The sequence below is a fragment of the Lepidochelys kempii genome, chromosome 13 (assembly GCF_965140265.1).
Source record: "Lepidochelys kempii isolate rLepKem1 chromosome 13, rLepKem1.hap2, whole genome shotgun sequence".
NCBI lineage: Eukaryota > Metazoa > Chordata > Testudines > Cheloniidae > Lepidochelys > Lepidochelys kempii.
The window spans coordinates 17,661,133-17,678,322 of NC_133268.1; the positions used below are offsets into that span (position 1 = coordinate 17,661,133).

General features: G+C 41.3%; 1 protein-coding gene across 2 annotated transcripts in view; it reads left to right on the forward strand.

Annotated features, from left to right (window-relative positions):
* PREX1 (phosphatidylinositol-3,4,5-trisphosphate dependent Rac exchange factor 1) overlaps positions 1 to 17,190 on the forward strand; it is a 223,137-nt gene that overhangs the window by 172,620 nt on the left and 33,327 nt on the right. For both annotated transcript variants that reach the window (XM_073309488.1, XM_073309490.1), the window contains exons 17-20: positions 2,008 to 2,100; positions 9,864 to 10,012; positions 12,754 to 12,839; positions 16,732 to 16,868. In XM_073309488.1, the coding sequence (XP_073165589.1) occupies positions 2,008 to 2,100; positions 9,864 to 10,012; positions 12,754 to 12,839; positions 16,732 to 16,868 (465 nt within the window). The remainder of the gene's footprint in view (positions 1 to 2,007; positions 2,101 to 9,863; positions 10,013 to 12,753; positions 12,840 to 16,731; positions 16,869 to 17,190) is intronic.

Here is a 17,190-nt window from a genome sequence, read left to right on the forward strand (position 1 = left end):
TGAAAGGCTGTACTGTACTGAAATGCAAGGTATTACTGCTTTATTATGTGGAAAACACATCACCGCTTTCTCAAAGTGTTGCACAGCAGCAGATGAAATGAACACTGACTATAGTTTGCATAAACGTTTATAAAAGGGCTTTGGGATTCTTTGGCTTGAAAAGTGGCACAGAAATGTAGGACTGTTAGTTTCATCACCATCACTTTCATTGAAAACAACCCACATTAAAAACTTTACAAACAATTCCGTTCGCCCTCAGTTTTAGAACTGAGAAGGGCGGGAAGGTCATTAGGAAATGACTGGGCATGAAAGAGATTTCCATGTGCAGTCATGGTATTTGCACACAAACTAGACATTCAATGGTGTGTAGCCCTTGGCGTCTCAGGTTTTACAAATCCAGACCTCTGTGTACATCTACACAGCGAGCAGCAGCCCACAGCAGTGAGTCTCAGAGCCTAGGCGGATGGGCTTGGGCTACAGCGCAAAAAAATAGCAGTGTAGACATTATAGCTTGGGCTGTGAAACCTACACTTCTCCCTAGGCTTCAGAGCCCAAACTTCAGCCTAGGCTGCAATGTCTACACAATTATTTTTAGCACCGTGGTGCAAGCTCCATGAGCCCGAGTCTGATGATCTGGGCTTGACACTTGCGGCCACAGGCTGCTGCTCACTGTGTAGATGTGCCCTGAACGTTTAAGATACTGTATCATTTTGTTTCGCCATCCACAGCTGTCTGAAAGCTGAATATGGTCTTGTCATGCCACATGTGAATGTTCAGAAGCACCCAAGGTTTTGTTCAGAGTAGTGGTCATGGGTCATAGAGAGTGGCAACTTTACCGTGTTATCCGGGAATACAAGGATGGTGAGTTAGTGTTGTTTCCAGTAGAGCTATCTGAAATACCACTATTCCCCAACAACCTGTCTCAGCGCTGTTGGTTGATTTTTTTCCCCAAAAGGTTAACACTGCATTTGCCTTTAGCCGCGTGACTCCCATTAAAATAAATGGGAATTTTAAGGCTAACTCCCCAGTTGGTGCTTTGAAAATGTAGCCCTGAGCATGTTTCTCCAGCAGGAGAGGAACTGCACAGCCTCCTTGCATGGAAAATGACAAGTTGAATGGGAGAGCTGCCCAAGTAGTTTTCAATTGAATCCCAAACTTGAGGCGATAAAGTACGCATTGTGTTGGGCTGAAACTCATGCCACTTGTAACAGTGCAAGGCCAAAACCTAACTAGCATTGTGCTCATTTTCTAATGAACTCTTTGTACAGAGTATGCTTGAGTAGCATTGTTCTCAAAGCATTTTGTTAGACAGAACCACTGCACATTTTCCACTGAATCTTCCCCCCTTGGTGTTTCCCTTTTTATCTGAATATCTCCTGAACAGGTGGTTGTTGGGTTTTTTTTCTCTTGTAGGTTTCCTAGAGTAGTGAGTTATTTTGCACCTGAAGATTTTGGCTCCTTCAGGGAAGGAAGGTTCTATTTTCATAATCTTCTGCAGTGATGAACCACTAACAGGAGGAAATTGATACATTAATGGCATTGACTGTAATGGAAAGACTAGTGCTTTTCAGCAGTGTAGAAGTCGGAATGATCAAGGGAGTAATCTTCTATAATTTTCTTGTCATAGTGGCACGTGTTAGATTATAGGCAGCTTTTCTTTTCATCTGATTTATTAGATTTATTTCTCTCATTAGATGTGTATTAAATGTGTTAAGCTCACGAAATGAGGCTTCTCTGATGGAACTCAGTACAATTAGAGACTGAAATCACAAGTTATTAAGTTCAATACACTACAGGGGTAACTGGATACAATTTTAGAATCTGTGTTATGCAGGAGATTACATTAGATGATCTAATGGTCCCTACTGACTTTCAGATCCATGAATCTATGACAACAATGACTTAAGAAGTGAAAAGCCCAGCTCTGTCTCCTTTCAGCTCACCAGTTCCTCCAAAACACGCTTCCATATCTGTAAAACGTTACCCTGTGCTCTTTTTATTTTTAAGATCTTACCTGGAGAGGACGACTACGGGTTTGACATTGAAGAAAAGAACAAAGCAATCGTGGTCAAGTCTGTTGAGCGAGGATCTCATGCAGAGGTGAGACCTTCTAACAATTATAAACATTTCCCTTTTGGCAGTGGGAAGAAGCTTCTTCTTTGAAAAGGCACAGCAATATCCTTTATAAGCCTGTTTCATGTTAGTGGCAGCTAATAGGAAATTGGGGATTGTCTGCAGTTCCTCTGGTCATAAACTGCCTCTGTACATTGATACGTTTTTGGCTGCTTTGCATAAAACATTCTTGCTGAACATTTTTATTAAGTGAGAAGACAACAGACAGCTCTTTTTTGTGATGATCGCAAAGCTTGGACAGTGTCAGGAGATGCAAAGCTGAGAGCAGGGAGACAGTAGTTGGATTTACAGAGTGGGCATATTTGAATTCTGTTTTTTTTCAAACATATATAAACTGATTTCTTCCTTGATCCCTGGTGTTTTCTAAAAGCACTAATCAGCTTTATTGGATTCTCACATATATTAAATGAATCTATATGAAGTAGTTATATTACCACAGTATCGGAGCACCTCACAACCTTTTGATGTATTTATCCTTACAAACCTCCCCCTCCCCCTCGCTCTCCCTCTCCTCCCCTCCCTCCCCCCACCCCCTGGTAGGGAAGTGCTGTTGTCCCCATTCTGCAGAACGAAGGCATGGAGAGACTTGCCCAGCGTCACACAGGAATCTCCCAAATCCAAGCCTAACCTCTATCCGTGGGCTGTCTTTCCTGGCGATCCTGCAGATTGCTTGGATGTGTACTGTTCTGGGCTACCTGTGCTTCCTTAATGATCTAAGGAGAGGAAGCAACCAGATTGATTTCGACATGTTGAGAGAATCCCAAATAGGAACTTTAAGAGGCAGTTTAATATTCGAATTAAATGATCTTATTCTTCCTGGTTTTGTAGCCCCCAGCAAAGCTGGGCCCACGCCTAAAATCAAACGCAAATTAACATAAATTGGCCAAATATTTTATTAATGCAAACCTCTAGGGTAAACCATTGCCTGACAGATAATCCCTCGGCCATTTCTTTGGCCAGCTGCTTGTAGAACATTCTGCATTGAAAATCTGTTTGTGTTTTGAGACAACAGGAGCACACAGTTTTCTAAGGAATCTTTTTCTTCACTGTCCAAGACAAACAAGCGGTGACCATCTGCCCATCTTTTCAACTTGGCTTTAAAATCTTGAAGGAACCAAATCAAGATCTCACTGAACTGGAAAGCTGTCAACTCCATTTACCAAGATTTGAAGCCTAGCAGTAATGCATTTCATTTAATTGCTTTTAGAAAATACATAGTGATATAGCATATGGTCCTGTGCCAGCTCAGCATCTTTAGGCCATTTGGAAATCCTCTGCCTGTTTTAACACTCCAGGGACAAAACCAGGGCAACGAGTTTCACTTCATTGTGCCCAACCACACTTCATTGGATGTTATTACCGATCTTTAGGCCAGGTTAGGATTTCAGATATACTAGTGTGAATCTGGAATAACTCCATCAACTTCAGTGGGGAATTACTCCAGATTAAAGGGGACAGGTGACAAAAGCCCACAGCTAAGTGTAAAAAAAGGTGACCTTAACATAGGGCTAGATATTGGGGAGGGGGAGGGAATGGAAAATTACAGTAGGGTCATAGGAGCAATAAGATGGATAATAATGGGTGGATCTACTCAGCATCTAAGATGTCTGTTTACAAATGCAAGGCATATGGGGAATAAACATGAAGAACTGGAAGTATTAGTACATAAACTAAACTATTACTTAATTGGCATCTCAGAAATGCGGTGGGATAAATTCATGACTGGAATATTGCTATAGAGGGGTATAACTTGTTCAGGAAGGCAGGCAGGGAAAAAAGGGAGGTGGTGTTGCATTGTGCATCAAGAATATATACACTTGTTCTGAGTTCCAGAAGGAGGTGAGAGGCAGACCAGTTGACAGTCAGTTGGTGAAGATAAAAAGGGAAAATGAACAGGGGTGATGTCACGGTAGGGGGCTACTGTAGCTCACCAAATCAGAAGGAGGAGTTGGATGAGGCATTTCTAGAACAAACAACAGAAATATCCAAAACACAAGACCTGGTAACTGGGACTTCAACTACCCAGTCATGTGCTGGAAAAATGATACAGCAAAACACAAAATGTCCAGTGAGTTCTTGAAATGTACTTGGGACATTCCTTGTTTCAGAAGGTGGAGCAAGTAACTGGGAAAATAACTTGATTCTAACTAACAGGGAGGAACTGGTTGTGAATCTGAAGGTTGAAGGCAATTTGGGTGAAAGTGATCATGAAATGATAGATTTCATGATTCTCAAGAAAAGGAAGGCATGAGAGCAGCAGAATAAGGCCAGATGGATGTAAAAAAAGCAGACTTTCACAAACTCACACAACTGGTAGGTAAGATCCCACCTAAAGAAAATCTAAGGGAAAAAGGAGTTCAGGAGAGCTGGGAGTTCAGGAGAGCTGGAAGTTTCTCAAAGAGACAATATTAAAGGCATAAAGAAAAGGAGTACTTGTGGCTTCTTAGAGACTAACAAATTTATTTGAGCATAAGCTTTCGTGAGCTACAGCTCACTTCATTGGATGCATGTAGCTCACAAAAGCTTATGCTCAAATAAATTTGTAAGTCTAAGGTGCCACAGGTACTCCTTTTCTTTTTGCGAATACATACTAACCCAGCTGCTACTCTAAAACCTATTAAAGGCATAACTCTCCCAATGTAAGGAAAGATAGGAAGAATAGTAAGAGGCCAATATGGATCCATCAGGAGCTCTCTGGTGATTTGAAAATCAAAAAGGAATCCTACAAAAGGTAAAAACATGGACAAATTACTAATAATGAATACTCAAGAATAGTACAATCATGGAGGGACAAAATCAGAAAGGCTAAGGCACAAAATGAGTTACATCTAAGCTAGTGATATAAAAGGCAATCAGAAGAGGTTCAATAAATATATTAGTATCAAGAGAAAGATGAAGGAAAGTGTAGGTCCTCCACTTAGCGGGGAGGGAGAGCTACTGATGACATCAAGAAGGCTGACTTATTTAATGCCTATTTTGCTTCAGTGTTCACTAAAAAGGTTAATTGTGACCAGATACTTAAAACAATTAATATTAACAACATGGAGGAAGGAACACAAGCTAAAATAGGGAAAGAACAGGTTAAAGAACATTTAGATAAGTCTGATGTATTCAAGTCATCAGGGCCTGATCAGATTCACCCTAGGATGCTTAAGGAACTAGCTGAAGCAATCTTGGAACCATTAGAGATTATATTTGAGAACTCATGGAGAGGGGGTGAGATCCCAGAGGACTGGGGAAGGGCAAACACAGTATTTATCTTTAAAAGGGGGAATAAAGAGGACCTGGGGAATTATAAACCGGTCAGCCGAACTTCCATAGATGGAAAGATACTGGAAGAGATTATTAAACAATCAGTTTGTAAGCACCTAAAGGATAATAGGGTAATAGCCAACCTGGATTTGTCAAGAACAAATCATGCCAAACCAACCTCATTTCCTTCTTTGACAGAGTTACTGGCCTAGTGGACGTGGGGAAGCTGAAGATGTGATATATCTTGATTTTAGTAATGCACGATCCCATCTGACATTGTCATGAGCAAACTAGAGAAATGGGGTCTAGACTGAATTACTATACAGTGGGTGCAAAACTGCTAGAAAGACCATACTTAAAGAGTTGCTGTCAATGGTTCTGTCACACTGGGAGGACGGATCTAACTGGGGTCCCACAAGAATCTGCTCTGGGTCAATGTTTTCATTGATGACTTGGATAATGGAGTGGAGAGTATGCTTATAGAATGTGTGGATGACACTGAGCTGGGAGGGGTTGCAAGCACTTGGAGGAGAGGATTAGACGTCAAAATGACAAATTGGAGAATCTATCTAAAATAAACAAGATGAAATTCAATAAAAGATGAGTGCAAAATACTAAACTTAGGAAGAAAATATTAAATGCACAGCTGCAAAATCGGGAATACTAGCTAGATGGTAGTACTGATTAAAAGGAACTTGGGAGTATAATGGATCACAAATTGAATATGAGTCAATAATGTGATGCAATTGTCAAAAGGCTAATATCATTCTGGGTTGTATTAACAGGAGTGTCATATGTAAGACATGGGAGGTAATTGTCCTGCTCTACTTGGCTCTGGTGAGGCCTCCACCAGAGTACTGTGTCCAGTTCTAGGTGCCACACTGTAGGAAAGATGTGGACAAATTGGAGAGACTCCAGAGGAGAGCAACAAAAATGATAAAAGGTTAAAAAAACTGGGCATGTTTCATCTTGAGGAAAGAAGGTTGAGGGGAAACCTGATAAACAGTCTTCAAATATGTTACGGGCTGTTATCCAAAGGACAGCGATCAATTGTTTTCCATGTCCACTGAAGGTAGGACAAGAAGTAATGGGCTTAATTTACGGGAAGGGAAATTTGTTAGATATTAGGAAAACCTTTCTAACTATAAGAATAGTTAACCTGGAATAGGCTTCCACGAGAGGTTGTGGAATCTCCATCACTGGAATTTTCTAAGAACAGGTGAGACTAACATCTGTCAGGGATAGTCTAGGTATACTTGGTCCTGCCTCAGCACTAGGGGCTGGACTAAATGTCCTCTTAAGTCCCTTCCAGCCCTACAGTTCCATCATTCTGTGATTAAAACCTGTGAAACTGATTCCAGCATGTGGCAGTTTGTCTTCTGTATGTATCTCCTGTGTGCCTCATTAAACCCATTCCATGTTTAGTATATTTCCAGCAACACTTGTTTCCACGTGTTTTGATCCTGGAGTTTGTTTGTAAACCGTACATTCAGACACATAGGAAGGAAACAACAGGGAAAAAATTACCCCATTGAGAGTTGTGCTTGCTGTCCGACTTCAAACAGCCAACTGACAAGCAGATGTATGATATTTGAACAAACCATGTCCAACGTACAACCATCTGATGGATAGCAACCAGTGAGCTGCTCGCTCTTCAGAAAAACCAGAGGCCCATATCCAGACAACCGTATGGAGTTATCATAAGGAACATCCATGATTCAGGAAATGCAAGAGCCATTACAATGTAGAATTTTACTCTTAAAGAAACACGACTCCAAATTTTAATTTGCTTAAATTGTTATAATCCATGGAAGAAAATATCTTTTCCTAGTTTGTTCAATTTGGCATGAAACTTTGCACCTAATTTGTACATGGATTTACCATGATTGTCTAAATTGGTCTGTTGTGTGTATAAACAGACAATTAGAAATTTAAAGTAGTCATTTGCACATGGAATTAGTGCGGTTATGCATGAATTTGAAGTAACTGTGCAAACATTAAATGCAAAGGCACAATTCTGAAAATCTGAATTTATTTTTCTAACTCCTCCATCCCCTGTTGCAAACTTGTCAGTATAAATAGCTACTAATGACACAAACTTTTCCATTTAACTATAAATCAAAATATTAACAAAATCTGTCCTCCTCACTTTAGTCACAGAACTCTCATAGTTGATAATGATGATACACCAGTCGCAAAGGAGGTCAAAAGAGTCATGTTCATTTCAGCTGTGTTAGAAACTGGGGGCAGGTGGAGGATTAGGCTGAATTAAAATTTGCCACATGGAAAGATAAAAGAGGAGAGGGGAATGAAATGCCATTTACAGGTTTCTAAAGAGATGTTATGAACAGAAAGTGCAAGTAATATAGAGAGCATTTGATGGTTTCTCCCTTTAATAATTTGGTTGAAAAAAATATATAGTTTAGTAGGCAATAGGCTGCACCAGCTCCTGTTGTCTCTGTGATAAAATGAACAAAACCAAGCACTTATACTTCCTAAATTCTAATGAAAAAAATCAATGAACCCTAGACTATAAACTGAGCTCTAATTTCCAAAATCGCAGTGCTAATTTAAGATGAGCCAAACCATTCATAGGCTAAGGCAAATCAGGGCTTCCAACTTCTCTCATGCCAGAGGTTAATTTTCACACCTGGAAGTGGATTTGTGAAGTAAGTAATGTGTATACCTCCTTTATTGTAAGTCAGTGAAACTATCTGTAGATTTCAAATGGAACATCGAAGCGCTCGCGGTCAGGGCAGCATAGCCAAGGTCTTATAGAGCCCAATTCTGGAATTAAAATTTGCCAGATGGAAAGATACAAGAGGAGAGGGGAATGAAATGCCATTTACAGGTTTCTAAAGGGATGTTATGAACAGAAAGTGCAAGTAATATAAAGAGCAATACACTTAAGCTGAGAACAGCAACCCAGTACAATCCCTAAGAGATTTTGCCTAAGAGAGTAAAACCATCTTCAGGTGTTGGGAAATTTTTAACTGGCTAAGTTCAAAAGCATTGAACCGCATCAGCTTCAATTACATTTTCAGTCAGAGAAGATATAGAACAAGACAGATGTTAAAATCAGTGGGAGTTACTCATAACCTGGGGGCTGAGTGGTAAATTGTACCCGTAGCATGTTGTTTTCTTTAACTTCATTAGGGGGATTCTGGTTTTTGTGATTCTCAGTCTAGGTCTGGGGTAGGCAACCTATGGCACGCATGCTGAAGGCGGCATGCGAGTTGATTTTCAGTGGCACTCACACTGCCTGGGTCCTGGCCACCGGTCCGGGGGGGTCTCTGCATTTTAATTTAATTTTAAATGAAGTTTCTTAAACATTTTAAAAACCTTATTTACTTCACATACAACAATAGTTTAGTTATATATTATAGACTTCTAGAAAGAGACCTTCTAAAAACGTTAAAATGTATTTCTGGCACACAAAACCTTAAATTAGAGTGAATAAATGAAGACTCAGCACCCCACTTCTGAAAGGTTGCCAACCCCTGGTATCTCACTTATTTAAAACGAGCTGATATGTGGATGGATTAGTAAGTGAATTGTTAAGGGTTATTATCTAATAGTTAGAGAATGAGGTTCTGCATTCTTTTCCTTGTTCTGCCTCTGACTTACTATGTGACCTTGGCGAAGTCACTAAGGACAAAAGTTTCAAACTTGGGGGACTAAAGTTTGGCACTGAATAAAAATGGCCTGATTTTCAGAGATGTTGAGCAATCAGATCTCCTTTTGAAGTCCATGGCAGGCTCTCTGCACGACTTAAAATCAGGCTACATTTATTTAGGTAGGTAACTATAGATTATATGCTTAAATTCAGTCATTCAAGTTTGAAAATGTTGGTCTCTGTGCCTCAGTTTCCCCACCTGTCAACTATGGATAGCAATATTTCCGTATCTCACAGGGGTTAGTGAGGCTCAATCTGCAATCCTCCAACAAAAAGTGCAGTAGAAATGCAAAGTCTTCGGAAGTAAGTGTTTTCTTGGTATCCCCTATCACTTCATGTTACTGTTGTTGGATAGAGATTCTTTTATTAGTTGTGGACAGTCGTAGGGTCTCTAAATGTAACTGACAAATGATTTGGTGACCTGGGGAAAGAAAAAAAAAACTTTGTGTATATCTTCTGAACATTAATAATTCTAGTAGCTTGCAAACCAAGGAGTAGTCGAAGTTATCAATCCACACCTGTGAACTGCAATGTTTAGTGTAGACAGCACCACCAGCAAGAGGTGGCACTATATCTGTATCTTACTGTTAAGTTGTTGTCTTGTATGTTGTTGATCTCACCTGTGGTGTTGGCAGGACATTCAGTTCTGTCTGTGTGTATTGGTGTTAATACTTGCAGTGTCCCCATAAATCTCTGTGATTATCAGTGAGTATTACAAGAGCCAACCCTCCCTGCATCCTGAACTGTTAAAGACCTTTAAAATGACCTAAAGCTTTGTGTGGTATTTATGTTTCATTTGCAGATGGCCAGCCTCCAGGTTGGAAGAAAGATCTACTCCATTAATGAAGACCTGGTATTCCTGCGTCCATTTCAAGAAGTGGAGGCCATCTTAAGCCAATCTTTCTGCTCTCGGAGGCCACTTAGACTTCTGGTGGCCACCAAGTCTAAAGAGTAAGTGCCCAGAGGAACAGACATAGAGGGTTATCCAGAGACATTAACTTTTTTTACTACCTGTGGTAAGGTAACTACATAAACATGTTACCCATCAGAAGTTGCAGTTCAATACGCTGTTAAAAGAGGTAGAAGTTGTGAATCATGCTTGTTAGTGATCCTTACATCTCTTAAAGCAGCTGTGAATTATCCTTTGTGCATCAGAGTTAACTTTTGGCCCTCATGTGCACAAATGAAATTGAGTTACAAGGAGTATAACTTTGTCAGCAGCAGAAAGCTGCTCAGCAGTAGGTCTTTGCTTAAGAGAAAGCACCTCAGTCTACGGTATCACTCTGCTTGTTGTTGGACTGGTCTTTCCATCTGAGTTCATACAATTTTGTGCTCCATAATGAGAGCGTCGGCTGCTGGTCTTTCTCCCTAGTCCAGAAAGGATTGACACCACACCCAGACTCTTGGGTCAGGCCCTTCTTATCAGGGCCTCAACTTTATTTCTTCTACACAAAAGACTAGTAACTATAATTTCTTCCCGCGCAATCCAGGGTCTTCTGCAGGAGCTCTCTCTTCTCTGCAGATTCCCCTCTATATCCAGCTGTCTGAGAATCATCCACAACATGTGCCCTTTCCCCTCGTGACCCAAGGGCTTCCTGCCAAAGCCCCCTCTGCTCTTGGCAGCTCTTTTTCAATCCTCCTGCAAGCGATTTGCCTAGGAGTCAAGGGCCTGCCACAGGAGCAAATCCAATTCCTGCAGCTCTGCCCCTAGGGTTCCCTGCAGGAACCTTCCTACTCCCTGCAGGTTTGCAGCTCAGCTGAGGTACTTGCTGGTTGTATATTTAGCTGACTCCTAGCTAATCAATCTCAGCTGAGAGATAGCTAATAAGTCACTGCTGGGCCCCAACTCCCCTTAAAGCGTCAGATACCCTGTGAAAGAGGGCCCATAGTAAATCAGGGTCCCATGTATTATTGGATTACATAGCCACAGACTTTGCCATGTAATCTACCCCTTGAGGTGGAATTATGGACCAGAGTCTAAGCTTTTATTTAAAACAATTGGCCAGAACCTCAGCTGATGTAAATCAGAACAGCTGCATTGAAGTCATCCTGGAAATGGAATTTAATATAAAAATAAACAACATGGAGGTTTCTGTACTGATTGTATCATTCATTTTCAAGCTAAATACATTAAACACACCAATTTTTAATTAGCAAGACATAATTTTTATCTCCCAGACCAAATTGCTACAGAACCCAGGCTGGATGTTGGTCCAGCCCAATTAGTTGTGGGGTACATATTGATAACGCCATCTGTCTTTGTTTCTGGGGTATACAACCTGCAACTTCATTTTGAGCAACAGGGACGTGAGCCAACAAAACCTGTTAGTATCTGGCTCCTAGGAAAACCTCAGCAGAATTCATTTCTTTGAATTGAGAATAATAGGGGTTATGTCCTGTGTGCTCCCCCTGCACACTATACTTAGCTGTAGCCTTCGTTAGACCTGGGTTTTGAGTCTGTCTCCATGCAGGGGGCTGACCCACCATATGTTCAGCTTTCCTGCGCTTTGCATTCAGACATGTGCAGCAGCTGTCTTTAGTTTTTAATTTGCATAGACTGTGATGATGTTCCAGAAAGAAACACAATCTGCAAAACTACTTAGTGACAGTCACTTCTGTGCTCACGAGAGCTTAACTACTATGTGGTTTAGTGTTTGTTTCTTCTTCACTTTTACTGTCGCTTTAATAAATGGCATGTCCATACGGAGAGTTAATGAACAGCAAGCTGGGAAGTAAATCTACAGTGCTGTAGCACACCATGCATTAATTGACCATGTGGGCCCTACTACTGCACACTAAAAGTTCCATAGTGCACTTTGACCTACTGCTGTTTGAAACAGTTAGCGATGAGCATGCGAGGATGCTGTAGGTTTACATTCCAGCTTGCCATGCACTGGCTCTCCGTATGGACCAGCCCAACAAGAAACACAGACTAGAGTGGGTTATATTGTATTCCATTCAGGTCCTATGAAGCACACGCTCCTAGAATTAGCCTAATCAGTTGCAAAACAACGTTGTCCTGCATATGAGGATTAGATGGTTCATCACAGGCCTCATTATTGCATACGGTACATATTACCACAAGGCCATTGATTCAAATCCAGTTCAGGGTCAAAAGTTGTTACCATCAGAGACTGTTTGGTGGCCTCCTATGTGAGTGTGGTGGGTCTCAATCCAGTTCCAAGAGCGCAGATGTCCACAGCATAAAATCTATCCCTTCCGTTGGCACTAACTGCGACCTCTGTTGTCAAGTGACTGGGCTTGCCAGCTAATCTATTCCCTCAGCTCTAGAGAAGGTTCCTTCTAAGTCGGGCAGCATGGAGGAAGCTTGCACTGGTGCTGCCTAGACTGCACAAGTTCTATGGGTACTGGGAAGACATCTTCATTCTCCAGGGTTGTCAGTCCGGCCATAACCCACATTAAAATAAAATAAAGGTCAAATTATCATCTGACAGAAGGACAGCTGAGGTGGTAAAATAAGTTACTGCTATGTGACAAGAGCTACTACATGGTGTTAACTCATCTCTTATTAAACTTTTAGGGTATATTTAAAGCTGTTTGTAAACAGTCTAGGAATTTTATTGAGCCCCAAACACACAGAGGTATGATCTTACACAAGAACTGATAGCAGTACACATGGGTCTAGCAGTCTAATCTGACATGCTGCTTTCTTTCTTTCATGTTTTCTGCAGAATTATAAAAATACCAGATTGTCACGAAGCTCTTTGCTTCCAGATACGGGGAACAGCGCCACCCTATGTCCGTGCTGTGGGCAGAGGTAAGCAAGGGGTGTGTGATGTAGCTAAGGCGTGAAACATTGAAATATAGACAGCCAGGTACATCCCTCTGACAGAACAAGAGCCACATTATATTGTCCCAAGGTCCTAAAAAAACTCTGTGGAAGTCTCTAAGTTCCACAATCACAGAGCAGGACCCCTTGTGCTAGGTGCTATACAAATACAGAGCAAAAAGAGAGTGCCCTTCCCAAAGAGTTTGCAATCTGAATTCAGTATAAGTATTGCTTCACTATTAAAGCTGGGTGTTGGGTGACTGTTCCCACCTACAGGAAGCAAAAAGTGACTTGGCTCAATGCCAGGAGAAATGTGTTGTTAGACTGGGAAGGGATGTTGAGGAAGCATCATCACTTGAGCCATTGCAGGCTGGATAAAGCACTTGAGAATGTCCAATAGGAATCACTCTGATGCTTTCAGGTGGATGGATCATCTTTTCAATGTTCATGAACTTTGCAATGCATTATATCAGATTTGGGGACTGCTTTTCCTTCACACCAGTTTGTACTGCTATAACTCCATTGGCTTTAATGGAGTTATGCCTAATTTACACTAGAATGAGTTAGAGGAGAATTGGGTCCTTCGGTTCTTTTAAAAGGAGAAAGCATAAGGCGTGACACAGAGATATTCATTAGTGCTGTGACTGCAATGTGACATACTCCTGGGAGAATTCTGTGCCACTGCGTATGCGCAGAATTTATGTCCCTCACAGATTTCTTTGCCTCCACACAGAAAAATGACTTTCTGACAGGGAAGCAAAGGGAAGCCACAGGAGTGGTCATGCGACCCTCCCCAGCAGTATATTTTGGAGGCCCAGAGCAGCCAGCAGAGAGGTAAATCACTGTGGGGCAGGAGGCAGGACTGGAGAAGATCTGGCTGGTGGCTGCTAACCAGCTCCAGGCTCAACTGCTAGTCCCGGCTGGGCTGGGGAGGATGGGACTTCCTCTTCCCTTGCACGGCATCCAGGGCTGGGTCAGACCCACCCCCAGATTTCTCCCTTGGCTGAGGGAAGCTCTGCAAACTCCCCCTTCCCACTGCCCCCCAGCTTCCTGCACCCATCGCTCCTCAGCTGCAGGAGGAGGGATCCCTGTACAGGGAGCTGCTCCTCCATCGAGGTACACAGCAGCCAGTGGCCTGTGCCTCCACATTTATCTGACCAATAAAATTTGCAGAATTTTGCAGAATTTTAATTTTTTGGCACAGAATGCCTTCAGGAGTAAATGTCAAATGAGCCACAAATGAAGCATTGCTCCTACCTTTATCTTTGGCAGTTACAAAGGGTAAGACCTTTCAACTGTATATGGCTTCCTTCCTTCAGTAGGATTGTGTGTATGTACAAATATATAATGTCAGTATTTAGAAACAATGCAAAGACTTATCATCCCATATACAGGCAACAATACCCTACTTCAAAGCACCTTTTCATTACATACCTTCAAACAAGCACAAAATATAATTTTTAAGACAAAGTACAAATGCATTTCCTTAATGTGCTAGCTAGCATTTCTGAAGCCTTTACTAGAAAAGGGACTAATTACACTGACTAAAATTGTTTGTATCTTAGATAATTGAGCTTAAAAAGTAATTATGACTTTAATGTAGGCTCATAGGGGCTAAATTCTGATCTGAATTTCATTCATGTAAATCTACTCAAATTGGTTGAATTACTCTGGATTTACTCTGGTGTAACTGACATTAGAATGCTGTTCCTAGACTCTGGCAAATTGCCTAATGGGGAAATATTCAGCTTCTTTCAATTAACACGTGACAGTCTGCAAACTGTATAGTTATGCAAATTTAAACAACATCTTAGCCAATTAAGACTAGAAAGAAAAGATCGTCAAAGATTCCCAAAAGATAAGTTTCCCCCCCGTAAGAATTTCATTAGGTTTCTGCTGTGACTGTATCCAGGTTTATATAAGAACGGCCATACTGAGTCAAACAAATTGTCCATCTAGCCCAGTATCCTCTCTTCTGACAGTGGCCAATGCCAGATGCTTCAGAGGGAATGAACAGATCTGGGCAATTATCAAGCGATCCATCCCCTCTCGTCCAGACCTGGCTTCTGGCAGCTGGAGGTTCGGGACACCCTGACCATCTTAGCTAATAGCCATTGATGGACCATGAACTTGTCTAATTCTTTTTTGAACCCAGTTATAGTTTTGGCCTTCTCAACATCCCCTGACAATGAGTTTCACAGGTTGACTGTGCGTTGTGTAAAGAGGTACTTCCTTTTGTTTGTTTTAAATGTGCTGGCTATTAATTTCATTGGGTAACCTCTAGTTTTTGTGTTATATGAAGGGGTAAACCCTAAATTCATATTGATTTAAAAGTGGTCCTTAAATAAAAAGACATTTGTCTTTCAGTCAAAAAGACAAGGACTCTGCATTGTTAAATGGGCCGGATTCCCCTCCCTCACTTAACTAGGACATTTTCCAAAGGTCACTGAAGTGAATAGCAGATTTTCCATTGGTTTCTAAGAATTTTGAATCAGTAAATCAGGATTAACTCCACTGAGGCCAGAGGCAAATCATACCTTATATGTCCACATGTGTGAGTTAGAGGGAGCTACCTGTAGCTGATCTGAATTTTCTGTAATTTTGTAATGAATTACTTTAGACAATGATCCAAAGTGCATCAATAACATGAAACAATTGTTACATACTTGCTGCCTGCTATAATTTTCATTATGAAAACCTGGTTTGATAGCTAAAACCACTAACTTGCAGTGATAAGTGAGGGAGCGGGTTAAAATAAACGTTTAAAATGACTTGTGGAATTCTTATAATTTGCAAAATAAGATTGAAAGTCCCAGTTTCAGTACAGTTGATAAAATATTGTGTTTGACAGAAAATCTGCATAAAGTAACCAACTGTTCATGCATTGTAACATCAATATTTTCTTTGTACTAATTCATTGCTTTATTATGGATTCTGTTTTCACTGTAGAACATTGAAAATTGGGAAACAGGCTTGTCAAAACAGGGACTCTATGGGTAGGTCTACACTGCAATTAAACACCCGCGACTGACCCGGATCAGCTGACTCGGACTGTTTAATTGTGGTGTGGACATTCAGGCTTGGGCTGGAGCCTGGCCTCTGGGACCCTCACCCCTTGCAGGTATTTAATTGCTGCATAGACATACCCTACAAGTCTTAACATATATTCTGTGAATCACTGTGTTTTAGGCAGACACAAAGGGCCTGAATCTCTTCTTTCAACAGTGTATATCAGAAATCACTCCAGTGAAATCTGTAGGACTTTTCCAGGGTATAACACTCCAGTCTAGCCCTTTGATGTATACTCTGTGCCCTCTAGAATGAAGCTAGACACTCTGGACTCAATGTGTAAATGAGGGCAGGGGACCTATTTTTCTGTTCTCTTGATCCTGGGCCAGCCAGTGCTTGATAAGTTTATGAATAGTATTAGATGATGTAGGTGCCTGTGATAGCAGGGGACTGGACTCAATGACTCAGTAGGTCCCTTCCAGTCCTAAATTCTTAGTATTCACATGTGCATGTGCACTGGAATAACTGACTAGGCAAAGTGCAAAGTACTAGAGAATCAGACAGACACACAGCAACTTACCAGAGTGTAATTTACAACCTCATCTTGCACATCACCTACGATGTAATAATGTGTGCACTGAGGGCCCAAAGGAAAGGCTCTGTTTGAAGGTTATATACATTTGCCTCACATGACAAAGCTCTTCCAGAGCTCTTTCACCAAACCCAGCAAAACCACAAGATAGCTCCCAAACATCCTGACTCCCCACACATCTTAGCCAGAAATGCTTTTCACTCCCTCTGTTCTCTTAATCTTCTCCATAGCTGGGCTGCTGAGCTGTTTGAACTCCCCTCTGGTCTGTCTTTGTTTCAGGCTCCAAGGCTGCGGCTGTGGGACTCCACTCAGGGCAGTGCATTTTGAAAGTTAATGGGAATAATATGATGAATGAAAATTACACAGAAGTTCTGGAGCACTTCACAGCATACAGGAACAGGCAGCAGGAATTGCTGGTAAGTACACAGATGTGAGGCCTGGATGGAACTTAACATAACGTTTTGAGAGGGAAAAATAATATAATAGTCTTATACACACCTGCTCCTTAAAAAGTGTGTTTTAACTTATCTGCCTGCTGCCATGGGACCCTACTGTCATTAATGGAGATGCTTGAGGTGAAACCCTGAATAGAATTTACCCCTTAGTTGTAAAATGTGTATGAATCACAAGTATTCCAGTCCATAGACTTCTAAAGATTGCTTCCCAGCTAATAGCAGAGGTAGGTTTGTGCTACCAAAATTTAAACCCAGATTCATATTTCATACACCTAAATTTCAG